Source organism: Coregonus lavaretus (assembly GCF_964263955.1).
Source record: "Coregonus lavaretus genome assembly, chromosome: 37".
Lineage (NCBI taxonomy): Eukaryota > Metazoa > Chordata > Actinopteri > Salmoniformes > Salmonidae > Coregonus > Coregonus lavaretus.
Window position 1 is genome coordinate 13,661,901 of NC_140024.1, and position 21,503 is coordinate 13,683,403.

Below are 21,503 nucleotides of genomic sequence, written 5' to 3' on the forward strand. Positions count from 1 at the left end.
GCTGGTCATTTTTCAATATGAAGGGTCATGTTTGTTAGCATCTCGCATCTTGGACTTTTAATTTTTTATTGCAGTTGTGCAGACATTTCTGATTAACGGTGTTAAACACTCAACTTTGGTACATTAGAAAAATCTATTTTAATGCTTAAGTATTTAAATGAGCACATTTGATGGATTATAGAAATACAGGCATCAATGCAAACACTAAATCCAGTGTTTTTATTTTTTTATTTCACCTTTATTTAACCAGGTAAACCAGTTGAGAACAAGTTCTCATTTACAACTGCGACCTGGCCAAGATAAAGCAAAGCAGTGCGATAAAAACAACAACACAGAGTTACATATGGGGTAAAACAAAACAAAACAAAAAAAAATATATATATATATACAACAAATACAATTTAATATACAGTGTGCAAATTTAGCAAGTTATGGAGGTAAGGCAATAAAATAGGCTATAGTGCAAAATAATTACAATTTAGTATTAACACTGGAATGATGTGCAAGAGATGATGTGCAAATAGAGATACTGGGGTACAGATGAGCAAAATAAATAACAATATAGGGATGAGGTAGTTGGGCGGGCTAATTTCAGATGGGCTGTGTACAGGTGCAGTGATCGGTAAGGTGCTCTGACAACTGATGCTTAAAGTTAGTAAGGGAGATAAGTGTCTCCAGCTTCAGAAATGTTTGCAGTTCATTCCAGTCATTGGCAGCAGAGAACTGGAAGGAATTGCGGCCAAAGGAGGTGTTGGCTTTGGGGATGACCAGTGAGATATACCCGCTGGAGCGCAGACTACGGGTGGGTGTTGCTATGGTGACCAATGAGCTAAGATAAGGCGGGGATTTGCCTAGCAGTGATTTATAGATGGCCTGGAGCCAGTGGGTTTGGCGACGAATATGTAGTGAGGACCAGCCAACAAGAGCGTACAGGTCACAGTGGTGGGTATTATATGGGGCTTTGGAGACAAAACGGATGGCACTGTGATAGACAACATCCAATTTGCTGAGTAGAGTGTTGGAGGCTATTTTGTAAATGACATCGCCGAAGTCGAGGATCGGTAGGATAGTCAGTTTTACGAGGGCATGTTTGGCAGCATGAGTGAAGGAGGCTTTGTTGCGAAATAGGAAACCGATTCTAGATTTAACTTTGGATTGGAGATTCTTAATGTGAGTCTGGAAGGAGAGTTTACAGTCTAACCAGACACCTAGATATTTGTAGTTGTCCACGTACTCTAGGTCAGACCCGTCTAGAGTAGTGATTCTAGTCGGGTGGGCGGGTGCAAGCAGCGTTCGGTTGAAGAGCATGCATTTTGTTTTACTAGTGTTTAAGAGCAGTTGGAGGCTACTGAAGGAGTGTTGTATGGAATTGAAGCTCGTTTGGAGGTTTGTTAACACAGTGTCCAATGAAGGGCCAGATGTATACAAAATGGTGTCGTCTGCGTAGAGGTGGATCTGAGAGTCACTAGCAGCAAGAGCGACGTCATTGATATACACAGAGAAAAGAGTTGGCCCAAGAATTGAACCCTGTGGCACCCCCATAGAGACTGCCATAGGTCCAGACAACAGGCCCTCCGATTTGACACATTGAACTCTATCTGAGAAGTAGTTGGTGAACCAGGCGAGGCAGTCATTTGAGAAACCAAGGCTATTTAGTCTGCCAATAAGAATGCGGTGGTTGACAGAGTCGAAAGCCTTGGCCAGGTCAATGAAAACGGCTGCACAGTACTGTCTATTATCGATCGCGGTTATAATATCATTTAGGACCTTGAGCGTGGCTGAACTGCACCCATGACCAGCTCGGAAACCGGATTGCATAGCGGAGAAGGTACGGTGGGATTCGAAATGGTTGGTGATCTGTTTGTTGACTTGGCTTTCAAAAACTTTTGAAAGGCAGGGCAGGATGGATATGGGTCTGTAACAGTTTGGGTCTAGAGTGTCACCCCCTTTGAAGAGGGGGATGACCGCGGCAGCTTTCCAATCTCTGGGGATCTCAGACGTTACGAAAGAGAGGTTGAACAGGCTAGTAATAGGGGTTGCGACAATTTCGGCGGCTAGTTTTAGAAAGAAAGGGTCCAGATTGTCTAGTCCAGATGATTTGTAGGGGTCCAGATTTTGCAGCTCTTTTAGAACATCAGCTGTCTGGATTTGTGTGAAGGAGAAGCGGGGGGGGGCATGGGCAAGTTGCAGCGGAGGGTGCAGAGCTGGTGGCCGGGGTAGTGGTAGCCAGGTGGAAAGCATGGCCAGCCGTAGCAAAATGCTTGTTGAAATTCTCGATTATTGTAGATTTATCGGTGGTGATAGTGTTTCCTAGCCTCAGTGCAGTGGGCAGCTGGGAGGAAGTACTCTTATTTTCCATGGACTTTACAGTGTCCCAAAACTTTTTGGAGTTAGTGCTACAGGATGCAAATTTCTGTTTGAAAAAGTTAGCCTTTGCTTTCTTGTGTTGCCCAAGAGACCAATGGATACAATATATCTTGCCCAGTCATTACCAGCAGGTGGCAGCTGTGCCACGTTGATAATCCCTCAACCTGGCAATTTCAAATTGTATGTGAAAACCTGTCTCCTGAATATGAATTATATGATATGGAGGTGACATTTTCGAGGAAGTGGCCTTGTAGTTTTTGTACATTTGTAGGCTTTTTGAATCGTCTTCAATGAGTCAAATGTAGCACAATGGTCCTCAAGCCAAAAAATTCATAATGCATCTGGCAGAAGTAAATTAATCCACCAGCTCAATCATTTATCTTAAATGACTGTTTTTCATGAATTTGATGTAATCTTCAAGCCCATTCAAAAGATTAGGGGATGTAAAGCAGAAGTGGTGGTTACTTTCACAGGGGTTTTGTTTAGCATACTTTGAATTCCAAAATATGAAATGGATTGTTCTTTCACAAAGTAGTCAATCTACAAAATCTCAGTAGGATGTGGTGCCCTTGGAGTGGTTATAACGCCTCCGAAATAGTTTACTGCTCACATTCGTTTTACTGTTAACGAAGCCAGAACAGTGTATGTTTTAGGGACTTATTATGAGCAATGCTCCAGCCTTCTAGTAGTATATGATATGTGGTTTTGAGTTATGTAGTCAAAGAATCGATGGAAAGGTTCTTTGTGGAATTCCTAGAGATTCTCATCCTAGCCCTAAGAGTTCCAGTTCGGTATTTGTAGGGGTGCAGTTACACTGAACAAAAATATAAACGCAACAAATTATGATTTTACTGAGTTACAGTTCGTATACGGAAATCAGTCAATTGAAATGTTACATTTTTAGTCATTTAGCAGACGCACTTATCCACAGCGATTTACAGTTAGTGAGTGCATACATTTTCATACTGGCCCCCCGTGGGAAACGAACCCACAACCCTGGCATTGCAAGTGCCGTGCTCTACCAACTGAACTACACGGGACCTTATCTATGGATTCCACATCACTGGGAATACCGGTATGCATCTGTTGGTCACCGATACTTTAAAAAAAATATATAATCTGAAAACCAGACAGAATGTGGTGTGACCACCATTTGCCTCATGCAGCGCAACACATCTTTGCATAGAGTTGATTGTGGCCTGTGGAAGGTTGTCCCACTCTTCAATGGCTGTGCGAAGTTGCTGGATATTGGTGGGAATGGGAACACGCTGTCGTACATGTCGATCCAGAGCGTCCCAAACATGCTCAATGGGTGACGTCTGGTGAGTATGGGACATTTTCAGCTTCCAGGAATTGTGTACTGATCCTTGTGCATTATGCTGAAACATGAGGTGATAGCGGCGGATGAATGGCTCGACAATGGGCCTCAGGATCTCGTCATGGTATCTCTGTGCATTGAAATTGCCATTGATAAAATGCAATTGTGTTCGTTGTCCATAACATAACCCTACCGCCACCATGGGGCACTCTGTTCACAATGTTGACATCAGCAAACCGCTCTCCCACATGACACCATACACGCTGTTTGCCATCTGCCCAGTACAGTTGAAACTGGGATTCATCCGTGAAGAGCACACTTCTCCAGCGTGCCAGTGGCCATCGAAAGTGAGCATTTGGCTACGACACTGAACTGCAGTCAGGTCAAGACCTGATGAGGACAATGAGCACACAGATGAGCTTCCCTGAGATGGATTCTGACAGTTTGTGCAGAAATTCTTTGGTTGTGCAAACCAACAGTTTCATCGGGTGGCTGGTCTCAAGACGATCCCACAGGTGAAGAAGCCGGATGTGGAGGTCCTGGGCTGACGTGGTTACAAGTGGTCTGCGGTTGTGAGGCCAGTTGGATGTACTGCCAAATTCTCTAAAATGACGTTGGAGGCGGCTTATGGTAGAGAAATGAACATTCTATTCTCTGGCAACAGATCTGGTGGACATTCCTGCTGTCAGCATGACAATTGCACGCTCCCTCAAAACTTGAGACATCTGTGACATTGTGTTGTGTGACAAAACTGCACATTTTAGAGTGGCCTTTTATTGTCCCCAGCACAAGGTGCACCTGTGTAATGATGAACTGTTTAATCAGCTTGTTGATATGCCACACCTTTTTGTGTGTATGGAACATTTCTGGGATCTTTTATTTCAGCTCATGAAACATGGGATCAACACTTTAAAGGGGAAAGGGGGATACCTAGTCAGTTGTATAACTGAGTGCATTCAACTGAAATGTGTCTTCCGCATTTAACCCAACCCCACTGAATAAGAGAGGTGCGAGGGGCTGCCTTAATTGACATCGGAAAGTATTCAGACCCATTGACTTTTTCCACATTTTGTTACGTTACAGCATGATTCTAAAATTGATTAAAAATAATTTGTCAGCAATCTACACACAATACCCACGTAATGACAAAGCGAAAACAGGTTGAAAAATAAATAAAAAACAGAAAAGCCTTATTTACATAAGTATTCAGAACCTTTGCTATGAGACTCAAAATTGAGCTCAGGTGCATCCTGTTTCCATTGATCATCCTTGAGATGTTTCTACAACTTGACTGGAGTCCACCTGTGGTAAATTCATTTGATTGGACATGATTTGGAAAGGCACACACCTGTCTATATAAGGTCCCACAGTTGACAGTGCATGTCAGAGCAAAAACCAAGCCATGAGGTCGAAGGAATTGTCCGTAGAGCGCCGAGACAGGATTGTGTCAAGGCACAGATCTGAGGAAGGGTACCAAAAAATGTCTGCAGAAATAAAAGGTCCCCAAGAACACAGTGGTCTCTACCATTCTTAAATGGAAGACGTTTGGAACCACCAAGACTCTTCCTAGAACTGGCCGCCCGGCCAAACTGAGCAATCTGGGGAGAAAGGCCTTGGTCAGGGAGGTGACCAGGAACCCGATGGTCACTCTGACAGAGCTCCAGAGTTCCTCTGTGGAGATGGGAGAACTTTCCAGAAGGACAACCATCTCTGCAGCACTCCACCAATCAGGCCTTTATGGTAGAGTGGTCAGATGGAAGCCACTCCTCAGTAAAAGGCACATGACAGCCCTCTTGGAGTTTGCCAAAAGGCACCTAAAGACTCTCAGACCATGACAAACAAGATTATCTGGTCTGATGAAACCAAGATTGAACACCTTGCCCTGAATGCCAAGTGTCACGTCTGGAGGAAACCTGGCACCATCCCTACGGTGAAGCATGGTGGTGGCAGGATCATGCTGTGGGGATATTTTTCAGCGGCAGGGACTGGGAGACTAGTCAGGATTGAGGGAAAGAGGAACAGAGCAAAGTACAGAGAGATCCTTGTTGAAAACCTGCTCCAGAGCACTCAGGACCTCAGACTGGGGCGAAGGTCCACCTCCCAACAGGATAACGACCCTAAGCACACAGCCAAGACAACGCAGGAGTGGCTTCGGGGCAAGTCTCTGAATGTCCTTGAGTGGCCCAGCCAGAGCCCGGACTTGAACCCAATCAAACATCTCTGGAGAGACCTGAAAATAGCTGTGCAGCGATGCTCCCCATCCAACCTGACAGAGCTTGAGAGCATCTGCAGAGAAGAATGGGAGAAACTTCCCAAATACAGGTGTGCCAAGCTTGTAGAGTCATACCCAAGAAGACTCAAGGCTGTAATCGCTGCCAAAGGTGCTTCAATAAAGTACTGAGTAAAGGGTCTGAATACTTATGTAAATGTGACATTTCTGTTTTTTTCTTTCTAATAAATGAGCAAAAATGTCTAAACCAGTTTTTGCTTTGTCGTTATGGGGTATTGTGTGTAGATTGATGAGCGGTGAAAAACAATTTAATCCATTTTAGAATAAGGCTGTAAAGTAACAAAATGTGGAAAAGTCAAGGGGTCTGAATACTTTCCGAAGGCACTGTACATTAACATTCTACCATCATCATGGTATTCTCATGCACCTGACACTTCTGCACTGTGAGTAATATCCTGGGGATGAGGTTATCACCATGGTAACGGCAGAATCAGTGGTAACATACCGACAGTGCAGGTCATACAACTTCTTCAAGGTAAAAAATAAGTCTGGTGATTAGGTCTGACAGCATTGTTCCTATGCCCCTCTGATAGAATGGCTGCCACTGTGCCACAGCATAATGTCTTAAGGTTAATTGAATGTCAACTGTAGCAATGTATGCTGTAATATCAATTATACATAACCAATATACTGTAGCTTTGCCTATGTAAAGGAAGGCAGCCTTGAAGTGTGTGTGTGTGGGCTATACCTTAAAAATGAATGCATATCAAATTGAGTGTATGCAGGCTTTGTATGATGTCATGTCTCTTGATCATAGGTAGAGGTGGGGAGGGCAGTGGGAGTATTATGCAAACATCACATTTCCTCTGCTCCTGCATTCTCTATGTCAGCCATGACAACCTCTGACCTGAGCAGAATAAAAGATCAGGTGAGAACCGCACAAGATTCTGTCTCTACCAGGTTTGCTTCTTTAATGTCTTCTGTTCTAATTATTTACTTCAGATTGTGCTGCTGGTTGTATATTCATGTTTTGACCTTTTGAGTGTTTAAACTGTAAGATGATGATACAATCTGTTCATGTAGCTTTGACTTACTTTTTTGGGAAAGACTGTATTTACTAGTGTTTATTTCTTGAATGTTCTCCCCTAGGCCTGTATCATAGCTTTAGGATCCAACAGGAATTGATTGAATGGTTCGTGACTGACAGCTTTCATATTAGGTCACTCAATGAAAAGTGATGAGGTAAGAAGAGGATAGGCTATATTGAGATCAACTAGATCATGTTAAAACAAAAGCACACCAAAAAGATAGTGTTGTGGAAATTATAGCAACCATAGCCAATATGGGAGCCTCTAGAATCAATGAAGTATTGGGATTTTGCCCAAAAACCTACATGTAAGTCAATGTGTCTAATAATATCTTAACACTGGGGAACTGCTAGGTTGATGATTACATATGAAGTTACACAAACTCCTCACCAGTGCCTGCACAAATTCCATTTTCATTTTGTTTTCCATTCTTTTTGTTACCTGAATGGCAGGAATCGTTAAAGTTGGTTGGTATGTAGCTCTCGTTATCAAAATAGTTTTCTGTTATGTTGGAAACAAGCGATCAATTTTTACGGGAAAACATTTGAACTACACAACAGTATAATGTCTGGCTGGGAGCTGGAGTGGTATAAACAGCTAGATAGCAAGAGGACTCTTGATAAATATATGCATAAATACACAGGAAGAGTCTGGAGAGGGAAGCTTTAGTGTTGGCACAGCGGCAGCAAATGGTTTTGGTTAAGAGCTACAGCATAACGGAGCTCAGGTGTATGGCCCGGGGCACTGTTGATTCCTACTCGCAATGAATTCCCATCGAGTTTGGGACGCAGGAGGTGAGAATGTAAGATGATAGGGTAACAGAGTTAAAACGCATTCTTTAGGCTACAACTGCAACAAACCCCTGTCTTTGCCATGTTAATTCTGGTATTCATGTAAGTCCATGCACATTTACTTATAAGAATAATAACATAAAGGAAATCAGTTGATCACCACCAGAGGGTCATAGGACAATGAAACAGCACCATCTCTGTTTTAAAGAGGCAGAAAGCATTGGAGGGGAGGATGCTTCCTGCTGCAGGGTTTGTTGATGTGATCATGATGAGGGATAAACAGCCCAGTAAAGCAAATAATTAAAATAGAGCCAAACATTTAGTTGAGTGCTGTTTGAATAAGTAGCCCTCTGCTCAATGCTGATTAGCCTCCCTGTTCGCTGCAAATACTTTTTACGGAGTGCTCCTTGACTGGCCACCCCTGAAGGAGGGGCTCAGTGAATTTAGCAAGGCTTCTCTTGAAATCAACAACAGAGCCCAGAGGCTGTATTGCAACCAATGATGATGTATCCTCTTAGAGAACATTTGGAGAGGAATAGCTAATTCAGACATTTTCTCTGCATCCCAGAATAGGCTTTGCCCTGAAGCAATGGGAGCAGGCATATAGTGTACTTTCATTCTTTCACCCAGACTATTGTCATCCAAGTGGGACGGCAGAAAGGATATGTGCTGTAGGTGGGACCCCCACCACTTAATTGCTACAGTTAAGTGCTTTGAGAGGAAAATGTACAACTCTGAATACACTTAATTGTCAGATGATAAGCTATCATGTTATATAATCTTTAGCCAGTTTTAGTGAGTTCACAAAAAAGATATAGGCCTTGTGGGTGGGCTGAAAAAGGCTTCATTTGAAGAGAACTGACAGAGAGTATGTGTGGGTGTCAAATGATTTTAAAACCTGTCCAACATTTGTTGATATTCAGATCATTATAGCGTTAGCTATAGCCCCTTTATTAGTATTAAATAGTCTAAAACCTGATGTGGTGTGTGGGTGTGAGAGAGAGAGAGAGAGCGAGAGAAGGGGGAGAGGTAGAGGAAGGGTGAGAGAGAGAAAGAGAGTATGAGACGTTGCTTGTCATTTACAAGAGTAGCACTGACTGCGATTCATCTCCATTGTTTCTCAATTTGAGCTCAGTGTCACTTAGGATCCTTAGCTGTCTGGCCAGTCACATCAGGGCGCTCACACACAGAACTTGTTGTGCCATCACCTGAGGATCTGTCTAACTCAATCTCTGTTGCCTGGCTGTGAAGTGTCTCCTCCTGTGTTTCCTGGGGTTGTAGTTATTGAGCTCCGTGAAAGACAGCAGTCCTTTCATTGATACTAAATGTAATATCTAGCCACTGGGAGTAATATAGTTACATTGTGTCATATTAATAGGCCAATTACTGGAGGGAGAGACTATGTATCTCTTACTTGATGTAATTGAGTGAATATTTTTTGGTGGATTGCAGACACTTATTTTGCCTTTGAGCTGAGCAGATATTATCTGGCAACAAGGTACTATCTTGCAGTGTTTGATATGCAGAGACAAGCTAGCAATACAAACGCAAGCCATTGGAATTTTGTGGGGGGAAAAGACTCACATTGCATGTGGACAGTATAATATGTAGGCCATTAGTGATGAGGAAAACATTTGTGTTTGTATATGTGTAATCTGTATGCTTTTAATTGTATGTTGGTCACTGTGACTGTGTTTTATTTGATCTATAGCAGATTAAATCAAAAGGCTAATCAACAAATGCATAAATGCTCTGGTGGTCAACTTTAGCTAAAGCTCACGTGAAAACGAGCAGAAAGGTGAGATGATCAGTGTGGAACAGGCGCCAAGAAAATGTGTTCATGTATCACTATTGTGAACTGCTGCCGCACCTCTACGTCTCCCTCCAGCGGATTCTGGTGACATTGCGAGCTTTATCGGTGTGGTTAGGCAGATCCACCCCCTCGCTCCGCTATCACACACCTCTTGCTTCTTCCCCCTTCCCTCCACTGTTCCTGAGTTTCGGAAAATCAAGCAGTGCGTTGAATGAAAGGTAACAACAAGTGTAAGTCCAGGGGACCACGACAGGTAGGAACAAGCAGCAAGAGTTTGGGTGGATTGTTTTGAAGCATATGATGCAAGTATCTGAATGATTGAGGTAATCGAACAAAATAATGTTATTGCAGAGCATTTTTGGAATAGTATACGTTCATTTATTTATTCTTATATGATTCATTGTGAAATGCTTGGATTCATTCAGAGGCAATGGAGTTGCATTGATAAACGACCAGTTCAGCCAGTAATGTAGATCAGTTTATAATTTTGTTGTGCTGATAATTGAATGTATAAGGCAATCGCGCCTCTCTCTGTCACCCTCAACAAATCATAGTATGGTTATCGTAGGAAATTATTTAGGTTGAGACCAAAGTTGAGAACAAAATCTTTATGAGTTGCTTAGTTGGATAGAAGTCATGACAATTACAATTTTACAAGCCTTGAGTAGTCATTTATCAAGCTTATCTGTCTATAACTGACTGTCAACCAGATATAACGCAAATATATACTAGTTGGATACAGTATATATAAAATGCACGTGCTACACCTGGTTTAACATGACCAGGGAGGGGTGTGTGCCCATGCAGTTGTTGGTTATTTTGTCAGACAACAGGTTGTAGACATATTGCTGATCAATAATAGGATATGAGAATCTCCTCTCCACATTTTCTTTTTATCTGTAACATTTATAGATCAGCACGCTTATTATTTGCATTTATGTTCCATCATCATATTATATGTCAATGCAATAGATACAAAAATAATTATAAGAACATGGAACCAACTGAACGTTACAAGTGCTTGAGCAGATTGTTTCGAGCTAATTACAACTCTCAGGGGATTATTGGTTGTTTTATAGAAGCCAATAATCTCAAATTGTAATTTATTTTATGAGTCATATCGAGCCGTTAACGTTTGTTCTTATTGTTTCTAACTACCTCATCAAACACTTATGATTGCTGCAAACGGCGCCTGATCTAATGTAACATAATTGCTTTAACCGAGCCTCAACCCTACTGGAGAGCAGCAGCCGAGTGACTGAAGGTCGCTGTCCATTGGCCGTGGTGCTGAAATAGGGCAATGTGGATTCATGCGCCTGGCCAGACTTTGTCAATATTATATATTTTTTACTGAGTAGCAATTCACCTGTTATCATTCAATCACCTTCATAGCCTACCTCATATGCAAACGTCTTCCAGTCTGAACTTGGATTCTGCTAATATTTATTTGGGTACCAGTAATTTGCTCCTTTAAGATTAGGATGATGTTAAGGTTCAATAGCATTTTGTTTGTGGATATATGCTATTTGGCAGATACTTAAAGGCCCAGTGCAGTCAAACACGTGATTTTCCTGTGTTTTATATATATATTCACAATATGAGGTTGGAATAATACTGTGAAATTGTGAAAATGATTATGCCATTTTAGTACAAGAGCTGTTTGAAAAGACTGCCTGAAATGTCAACCTGTTTTGGTGGGATTGAGTTTTGGCCTGCCTGGTGACATCACCAGGTGGTAAATTAGCCCAATAAGAAAGGCAGTTCCAAACCTCTTTGCCAATAACATCTAGTTTTCAGTTTTCCCTATTCAGACCACTCCCAGACAGTCCTAGCAAAAGTCTTGCTTGAGAAATTGCTCTTTGCTAAGAAGCTATTTTTGTTTATTTTTGACCATTTTAATTGAAAACAATCACAGTAATGTACTTAATTGTTACCCAGAAATGATTTGATATTGAGATAAAAATGGCTGCAGTGGACCTTTAATTAGTGTTTTCTTTACATAGATACAGTACCTGTGTGGACTTTGAAGGATGATCGGGAGCATACTCTTTTTTAACCCAGTTGTGATGCTCATGGACAACTTTTTCATGAAGAACACATGAAAACACACTTTGGCTGATCCTGAATCGCAAGTGACTCTCCACAGCTTTCTGGTCATCTAATCAAGACTCCCCAGCCTCCATCCAGCTCGGCCCACCCTGTCTGTTATCTCTGCAGAAATTAAATGACACCTGTCTTCATCTCAAATACAGACCTCTGAGAGAACTCTTTGCCCTTTTGTAACATTCACTAGCAAGTCCAAGGATCCATTATTCTCTTCTATGTATCTAACTCTGTGAGATTTCAGTGCCTCGCCCGGCTTGAATCACTAAGCCATCCCCAGTAGTTCCCATCACTCTGAGCTCTCGGCAGCACCTACCATCTCTTGCTCCTTACTGGTTGGCTCCTCGGATCCTGAGCCAGGATGAATGACATCCAGGATGCTACCTCCCCAGGGGGTGCCCTCGGTGGCCCTGTCGCCTGCGTCTCCAAAGTGGAGCTGCGCGTCGCCTGCAAGGCTCTGCTGGACCGAGACACACTGAACAAGTCTGACCCATGTGTCATACTCATGGTGCAGAACCAGGGACAGTGGACAGAGGTGAGTACCCCCCATCCCCTGTATGTCCCCAACCTACTGGCCTGGTAAAGTCTTAACTAACATTGTTCACTCCATAATGTGCTGATGGTATGAACAATAAGCAATGGATGTTGATGCTAAAACAACTAAGCCAGTGAAACTCAAACCCCAGTAATGAGCTGCATAAGTATCTCTATGATGTTGACATGTAACATTAGGTAGTATGACCCCAGTTTACTCAAATAACAATGATTCCATGTCTGACAGAGTTGGATAGCATGAGGTGAACCAGAGTGAGTGCTTGAATGGAAGGCATTGTCACCCAGCAGGATATGGACGGCACAGTGGGTGGGGCAGCCCTCTCGCCCCGCCCTCTATTTCTCAATATCAAAGCTGAGCCACATAAAAAAAATTATAAAAATCAAAGTATTACCTGGAACAGCAGTGGTGGCTTGAAGACAGGAGTGAGTTTTAAGGAGTGAGCTGTTTGTGTGAACATGTCAGACTGAAGGATGAAATCTTAATCCTGCTCCCATTATCCTAACAGCTGGGCAGTGCCCCAGATCACAGAGAACAAAGTAGAGCCAGGGAGAAGTGGCATATCTGGTGCTGGCTTGGTGGCATTGCTGCTGTCTTCTTTTCTTTTGAAATGGATTCTGATTTATAGAGTAGCTACCTGAAACTTAATTGAAATTCTCAACAGCACTGAGAACATTGTTCATAGGAGGAGGACAGGAAATCGTATTATCTTATTTTCCTTTTCACCTCTCTCTCTCGGAATTACACTGGTACACTATTTGTAATATGAGCTGGGGGTGTGTGAGCTATGAATAGCATATTTCCCATGATGCAGTAGTCCACTATATGACTGATATTCTGTATATCTATAAGGCAGTTTGACTAATTGGTGGTTGCCAAAGAAATCCATCTGTGTTCCTTCAGCCCATTGTATTCCCATATGAGATGGGATGATTTGAGATGGGATTCCAGCCTGGCATTGCTGATACATGTTGATATGAATCCGTGGTAGTAAGCACAGTAGCCTACACTTCCCATTCCCTTGTTAATTAAGCCAGACAATATGTTAACAAAGTGGAAGACCATGAGGGTGTGTGTAATGATATGCAGCGATGCTTGTCGTGAGCGTATACACTGAGTGTACAAAACATTAGGAACACCTGGTCTTTCCATGACATAGCTTTCACCTGGTCAGTCTATGATCCCTTATTGATGTCACTTGTTAAATCCACTTCAATCTGTGTAGATGAAGGGGAGGAGACAGGTTAAAGAATGATTTTTAAGCCTTGAGACAATTGAGACATGGATTGTGTATGTGTGCCATTCAGAGGGTGAATGGGCAAGACAAAAGATTGAAGTGCCATTGAACGGGGTATGGAACTGCAATGCTGCTGGGTTTTTTACGCTCAACATGTGTGTATCAAGAATGGTCCACCACCCAAAGGACATCCAGCCAACTTAACACAACTTTGGGAAGCATTGGAGTCAACATGGGCCAACAGCCCTGTGGAATACTTTCGACACCATGTAGAGTCCATGCCCCGACGAATTGAGGCTGTTCATTCAGTGTATGTTGCAATTATGCCCCAATGTATTCTCCTCTCCTCCAGGCATTGCCAGATAATGATTAACATTGACAATGCCAAATTGCAGTCTGTTGCGATGGGAAGCATTTATAAAGGCCCAGTTAATGGTTATGAATGAGGTAAGGTGAGAAATGTGTTCCGAGGATTTGACAATAATGAAGCTTGGCTGATAGTGTTGAGCATACACTAATCAATTTGTCGCTTTGGTAATGCGATAAAACAACAATGCATGAGGAAATTAACCTGGGTTCTCTGCAAGCTGAGCATTTGAGTAGTTTACATAACTCCCCTAAATGCAGCTAGAGAATTAGGAGGTGATATAATTGATACAACCTAATGCTCCGAATAACCATATCATCCGTGTCAGTGGAGAATGCAATTTGTTACAGCAGAATAAATGCCACTAAACAAGAATTCTGAAATGTGAGTCTGTCAAGCCCAGTCAATACTGAATGTCAGTGTGCAAGAATAATAATTGAGAAATAGGGGAGGAGAGAGAGAGAGAGAGAGAGAGCGAGAGAAAGAGAGCGAGAGAAAGAGAGAGAGAGTGCGAGAGGGAGGGAGAGGGGGGGGAGAAAAAGACTGCATCCCTGCTATCTACTGTTTGCAATGGTCTGTTTTACCCTATACCTAAAAAATATATATAACTCTCACAACAGCTTTGGCTCTCTGTTCTTTGAGGGCTGCCTTTAGTTATTTGTGTTACACACTGTTACAGTAACTGCATTCAAATGAGTTTAATCCCCTGTGTGATAGACATTCATTAGCTGCGCGTCACAGACATACAAATATGCACACACATACGCGCACACTACCACACTTGCACGCACACACACACACACACACACACACACACACACACACACACACACACACACACACACACACACACACACACACACACACACACACACAGTACTTTGTGGTGTCTGTCCATCAGATTTAGGAGATTGGGAAGACGCTTAATTCGCGGAATTGAGGAAGAGGAACAAGACAATATTGTGTTTTATTGTCACTGATATAAGTGGTAGTTCATCAATGTAGTCCATGCAGTGCGTTTAATTAATTACATTCTTTTTTGGCCTGCATCTTCCTGGCAGCATTAAACTCACTGCTACACTATATATACAAAGGTATGTGGACACCCCTTCAAATCAGTGAATTTGGCTATTTCAGCCACACCCGTTACTGACAGGTGTATAAAATCGTGCACACAACCATGCAATCTCCATAGACAAACATTGGCAGTACAATGGCCTTACTGAAGAGCTCAGTGACATTAAATGTGACACCGTCATAGGATGCCACCTTTCCAACAAGTCAGTTCGTCAAATTTCTGCACTGCTATAGCTGCCCCGGTAAGTGCTGTTATTGTGAAGTGGAAACGTCTAGGCGCAACAACTGCTCAGCCACGATTTGGTAGGCCACACAAGCTCACAGAACGGGACCGCCAAGTGCTGAGTGCTAAAAATCGTCTGTCCTCGGTTGCCACACTCACTACCAAGTTCCAAACTGCCTCTGGAAGCAATGTTCGTCGGTAGCTTCTTGAAATGGGTTTCCATGGCTGAGCAGCCGCACACAAGCCTAAGATCACCATGTGCAATGCCAAGCGTAGGCTGGAGTGGTGTAAAGCTCGCTGCCATTGGACTCTGGAGCAGTGGAAACGTGTTCCCTGGAGTGATGAATCACGCTTCACCATCTTGCTGTCCGATGGATGAATCTGGATTTGGTGGATGCCAGGAGAAAGCTACCTGCCCGAATGCATAGTGCCAACTGTAAAGTTTGTGGAGGAGGAATAATGGTCTGGGGCTGTTTTTCATGGTTCAGGCTAGGCCCCTTAGTTCCAGTGAAGGGAAATCTTAACGCTACAGCATACATATGACATTCTAGACGATTCTGTGCTTCCAACTTTGTAGCAACAGTTTGGGGAAGGCCCTTTCCTGTTTCAGCATGACAATGCCCCCGTGCACAAAGCAAGGTCCATACAGAAATGGTTTGTCGAGATCGGTGTGAAAGAACTTGACTAGCCTGCACAGAGCCCTGACCTCAACCCCATCAAACACCTTTGGGATGAATTGGAACGCTGACTGCGAGCCAGGCCTGATCGCCCAACATCAGCGCCCGACCTCACTAATGCTGTTGTGGCTGAATGGAGGCAAGTCCCCGCAGCAATGTTCCAACATCTAGTGGAAAGCCTTCCCAGAAGAGTGGAGGCTGTTATGGCAGCAAAGGAGGTACCAACTCCATATTAATGCCCATGATTTTGGAATGAGATGTTCGACAAGCAGGTGTCCACATACATTTGGGACAATTGAATTGGACATGTAGTGTATCTTAACCAGAAGCGGTGCGTGGGTAAAATCACTGTGGAAGCCAAGCCAACCTATGTGTTGTAATAATTGTGTTGTTTGTGCTATAACCCGTGATATATGCCTAAGAAGGACAAATTCAACCACACCTTTGTTTCCTAAAAAAAACGGAGCACAACCGCTGCCCGGTGAAGTCCACAAAGCACATAGCATGTAACAAACATTGGTCAAGAAAGTTAATGTTTCTGACATTTTCAGATTACTAAACAACTACGATTTAGAACCACAGAGAGTTACTGCAAGTCGCAAAGAAAACAGCTGCCGCCACTATTCCAGCACCATTTCAACATCAACATTTCAACATCATCAAATCACCTATGCATAGTCTAATACAGTGACAACTAAAAGATACCAAAACTATTTAGTCCAATCAATGTAAGCTAAATATGATGTGGCTGTCCATGGTTCTGATTTATTTGTGTGTGTGTGTGTTGGTGCAAGTATAAAAAAACATGTTGACTCACCCTACTTGTAGAGAAACGCCACTGCCACCCTCCTCTCTTTCATGTTGCCGAAACGTCTATGACTGTCATACAGTACACTCTTTAGTTTTTTGTTGTCCTAGGCTACCTGGCTAAAATGCTTGCTCGCTAGCCTAACTTCCTTTCATGGGCAGTTAGCTAGTTAACATTAGCCTTCTACATCTAGCTACATATTGAACTTCCATCCTCTCAGTCCAGGGGCACAATGTATTTTATGGTTGGATCAGAATCGCCTTTATAATCATTGGCCAGTACGGAGAACTAAGTAAAACCACAACTCCAAATCCCTATCTCCATCCATGGCTAATTTAGGAAAGGGACAATTTTATCTAGCCAGCTAGCCACCGGAGGACAACAACACAATGAGATGCAACAATTCAAGTTGTTTCTGTGATAGGACTGAAGCCAAATCCAAACTGGCTTCCCTTTACCCTTTTTTTTTGGTGTGCCAGGACCATTCATAGTTGAGATCAATGCTGATTGGCTATTATTTTATTTTAAAAATGTTATCAAGGGAGGCCAGATGCTCGCTGGCTTCCCTTGCCTTCAATGCTATGGGCGGCAGCAATATCGTACTCTTTATGACCAGACTGCACCAGGTAGATGGCCTACATATACAGAGACAGAGGGGCGCTGTTTCTCTCGCTCTGATGCGTTCTCTGGTGAGATACATTAAGCCTCTTGCAAATTGAAGGACAATTATGAAAACACAGAGAGACTAAAGATACATTATTTTATGTTTTTTTCTTGGTAAATTATTTGGGAAAGCCTGGCTTCCCTTGGCATCCATTAATACATGCCACTGATCTTAACCATACCAGTGCTGTTGATACACAGTGGTTGGAGCATGTTTGTCGATGTAGAAGCCACTTCATGGTTTTACTAAAGATAGAATTCAGCAAAACAGAGAGCTGTGTCAAGATAGTTGGGCTGGGGAAGAGGCCCTTGAATGAACACTCCCTTGTGATATGATGTGTTGTACTGCTCTGTATTTGAGTCTTTGGTGGCCCACTCCTTTGCTCTCAAATCCATCTGAACAGGGAAGCAACATTGTCATGCAAATCATTTGCTCATCATGCCAAAGGCTGAGTGAAAGCGAGTAGCTAAATCCACACACATCTCGCTTCTCTCTCTCCTGCCGAACGAATGCAGCGCATTTTTATTTATTTATTTAATACAATATTCTGCCCATATGAACAAATGTATATACAATATTCTGCCGCCAGCCAGCCGTTGTTCTCCAGCCAACTTCGCACACGTGGTGGGTGTGCAGAAGAAAGAGTCACCAACAAAGGAGCAGTGGCGATTTTAGCATGTAAATCTTGGTGGGGCAAACGTAAAACATTTTTGGGGATGCATGCCAGCAAAGCCACTACACAACACTAAACAATACATTAATTGCACTATAACGGTGACAAACGGTACCCACAAACTGTTAGGGCCTACATAAAGCTGTCCCAACTGCAGAGTCCCAACAGCAGTCCCAACACCTTACCACTGCTACACCTGCCTATCAGCGGAGTCTTGTCTGGCAGCGAAACAGTTAATTCAGCCTCATTTACTGCCTTTGAAAAAAAAACATAGCTGATATTAATGACTTGCTTAAACAAATGTGGTTTCTACTGACAATTGAGATGTACAAACTATGGCATAAGGGGATGAGAAGCAGATAAGAGGCAATCCGTAATTTCAATTAAGACATTAATGAGCGAGCTAGGACAGACGTAGTCAATATAACTATTTGTTCAGCATTTTTTAAATGTACAGCGACTGAATTCAGAACATGAGCCGTTCTTACAGTGTTCTCCCTGTACACCAAGTCAGAACCGTAGGATAAATGAAGGGGGCATATAAGCAGACAATGAAAGCTCTTACAATATTTGATGATTACATTTCTCTAAAACAGGTTATAGAATACATGTGCACCACCAAGTCAGAACAGTAGGCGAAATTAAGAGGGGAAAATAGACCTAATTATTAGGGTAAGGCACATGGGCTACTAACAGCTTACTACACAACATACACTTAGTATTACTTTCCTAGCTACAATATACATATCTACCTGGCATATTACATCATTTATGCAGCAGTGTACAATACATTTTTGGACTCACCTTGTTGTGCTGTGAACAGGAAGGTGGTGCGGCGCTCCTTCGTGGGCAAATTTTGTCATCAAAGTCTGGCATTCTCTGGATTTATGGTGCTTTCAAGACAACTGGGAACTCTGAAAAAAATGATGATGATGATGTCAGTGATCTTCAGGTTGTAGCTCTAGAAAGAGGCCCGAGTTCCCGAATTACAATTCCTAGTTGGATGACCGTTCAAAACGTATTTTGCCAGTTGGAGCTAGTTTTTTCCTGAGTTCCCAGTTGTCTTGAACTCACTGAAGTCAGATTTCCCAGTTCCGAGTTAACAGTTGTTTTGAGCGTGGCAGAAATCATGCTGGCCAATGTTGAATGTTTATCATTTTAAGCTTGGAAAAGAGACCCTTAAACCCAAAATTGGGACCACACACCCACTCCACTGAATAGCAGGCTAGTGATTGCTTTGCAATGCTTGCAGACCACTCATTGTTGAATTTGCGATTTCCAACTTGTTGTGTAATGTTTATGTCCAATGGCCGATGAGCAACGATACGTTTTATCTATAATTTCTCTTAATTATTTATCTTCATATGACAAGCATTAAAAAGGATTTGGCAGTAAATTGTCGACTTGATTCATGATGATGACTTTTAGCTAAGATTTTGAAATCAATCAATCAATCAAATTTGATTTATAAAGCCCTTTTTATATCAGCAGATGTCACAAAGTGCTATACAGAAACCCAGCCTAAAACCCCAAACAGCAAGCAATGCAGATGTAGAAGCACTGTGGCTAGGAAAAACTCCCTAGAAAGGCAGAAACCTAGGAAGAAACCTAGAGAGGAACCAGGCTCTGAGGGGTGGCCAGTCCCCATCTGGCTGTGCCGGGTGGAGATTATAACAATACATGGCCATTAAGGCCAGATTTTTCTGAAATAAGATAAGATCTAAACCAGGCAAGAACTTGTCTGTGTAGACCAATTAAGGTTTCCAATCTCTCCAAAAGAATGTGGTGATCAATGGTGTCAAAAGCAGCACTAAGGTCTAGGAGCACGTGGACAGATGCAGAACCTTGGTCTGACACCATTTAAAGGTCATTTACCACCTTCACGAGTGCAGTCCCAGTGCTATGATGGGGTCTAAAACCAGACTGAAGCGTTTCGTATAAATTTTTTGTCTTCAGGAAGGCAGTGAGTTGCTGCACAACAGCTTTTTCTAAAATGTTTGCGAGGAATGGGAGATTCGATATAACCCGATCGTTTTTTACATTTTCTGGGTCAAGGTTTGGCTTTTTCAAGAGGGGCTTTATTACTGCCACTTTTAGTGAGTTTGGTATACATCCAGTGGATAGGGAGCCATTTATTATGTTCAACATAGGAGGACTAAGCACAGGAAGTAGCTCTTTCAGTAGTTTAGTTGGAATAGGGTCCAGTTTGCAGCTTGAAGGTTTAGAGGCCATGACTATTTTCATGAATGTGTCAAGAGATATAGGATTAAAAAACTTGAGTGTCTCCGTTGATCCTAGGGCCTGGCAGAGTCCATAATTTGCTTTCTAATGATCATGATCTTTTCATCGAAGAAGTTCATGAATTCATCACTGCTGAAGTGAAAGGCATCCTCTCTTGGGGAGCGCTGCTTTTTAGTTAGCTTTGCGACAGTATCAAATAGAAATGTTGGATTGTTCTTATTCTCCTCAATTAGGTTGGAAAAATATTTTATTAACTCAAAGATTTATTTTTGTATATATGTTTTACATTGTTTGCAAAATACCATTTCAAACAGGTAACCCCCACCAAAAAAGTATTATTATAACTTTATTTTTTTGCTAAAAATGTGTGGCTCTGCTCCACCTGCACTAAATGACGGGTCACCACTGCAAAGGAGTTTGCTTCTGCAGCCATCACTGTAAAATATAATGCGTTGCAGCAGTGCTTCGATGGACGCAAGGACAAACCCTCATAACTTTTTTAGTTGACGATGTGATTATACTTATTTTATAAAATTTAGGTATCAATAAATCGACTCACATTTTTCATATCTGAATCCCCCTCCACATGTAGCGGTTTTGCATTCTAGTGTTTGTCACTGATACTACCTTCACTGTATGAAAATTACATAATGAGATTCCTCTGTTCTCTGTTGGGTATCAATGAGTTCACTACCAGAGCCACAGATGCAAAGCCCTGTTTGAAAGGACTGGAGGGAGAATAATAATAATTGATTGGATTTATATAGCTCTTTTATACCAACTGAGGTACTCAAAGCACTTTACATTGTATGGGGAAACTCACCTCCTCCACCACCAATGTGCAGCACCCACCTGGATAATGCACAGCGACCATTTTGTGCCAGAATGCTCACCTCACATCATATACAGTGCCTTGCAAAAGTATTCATCCCCGTTTTTCCTCCTTTGTTGCATCACAACCTGTAATTGAAATGGATTTTTATTTGGATTTCATGTAATGGACATACACAAAATAGTCAAAATTGGTGAAGTGGAATGAAAAAAATTACGGAAAAGTGGTGCGTGCATATGTATTCACCCCCTTTGCTATGAAGCCCCTAAATAAGATCTGGTGCAACCAATTACATTCAGAAGTCACATAATTAGTTAAACAAAGTCCACCTGTGTGCAATCTAAGTGTCACATGATCTGTCACATGATCTCAGTATATATACACCTGTTCTGAAAGGCTCCAGTGTCTGCAACACCACCAAGCAAGGGGCACCACCAAGCA

General features: G+C 42.4%; 1 protein-coding gene across 1 annotated transcript in view; it reads left to right on the forward strand.

Annotated features, from left to right (window-relative positions):
• Positions 1–12,071: 12,071 nt before the first annotated feature.
• The window catches only part of LOC311111251 (copine-7-like), a gene marked incomplete at both ends in the record, with an annotated part of 47,147 nt that continues 37,715 nt past the window's right edge, over positions 12,072–21,503 (forward strand). The window contains one exon of the mRNA XM_084153965.1: positions 12,072–12,245. Coding sequence (XP_084010091.1) covers positions 12,072–12,245 — 174 coding nt within the window. The remainder of the gene's footprint in view (positions 12,246–21,503) is intronic.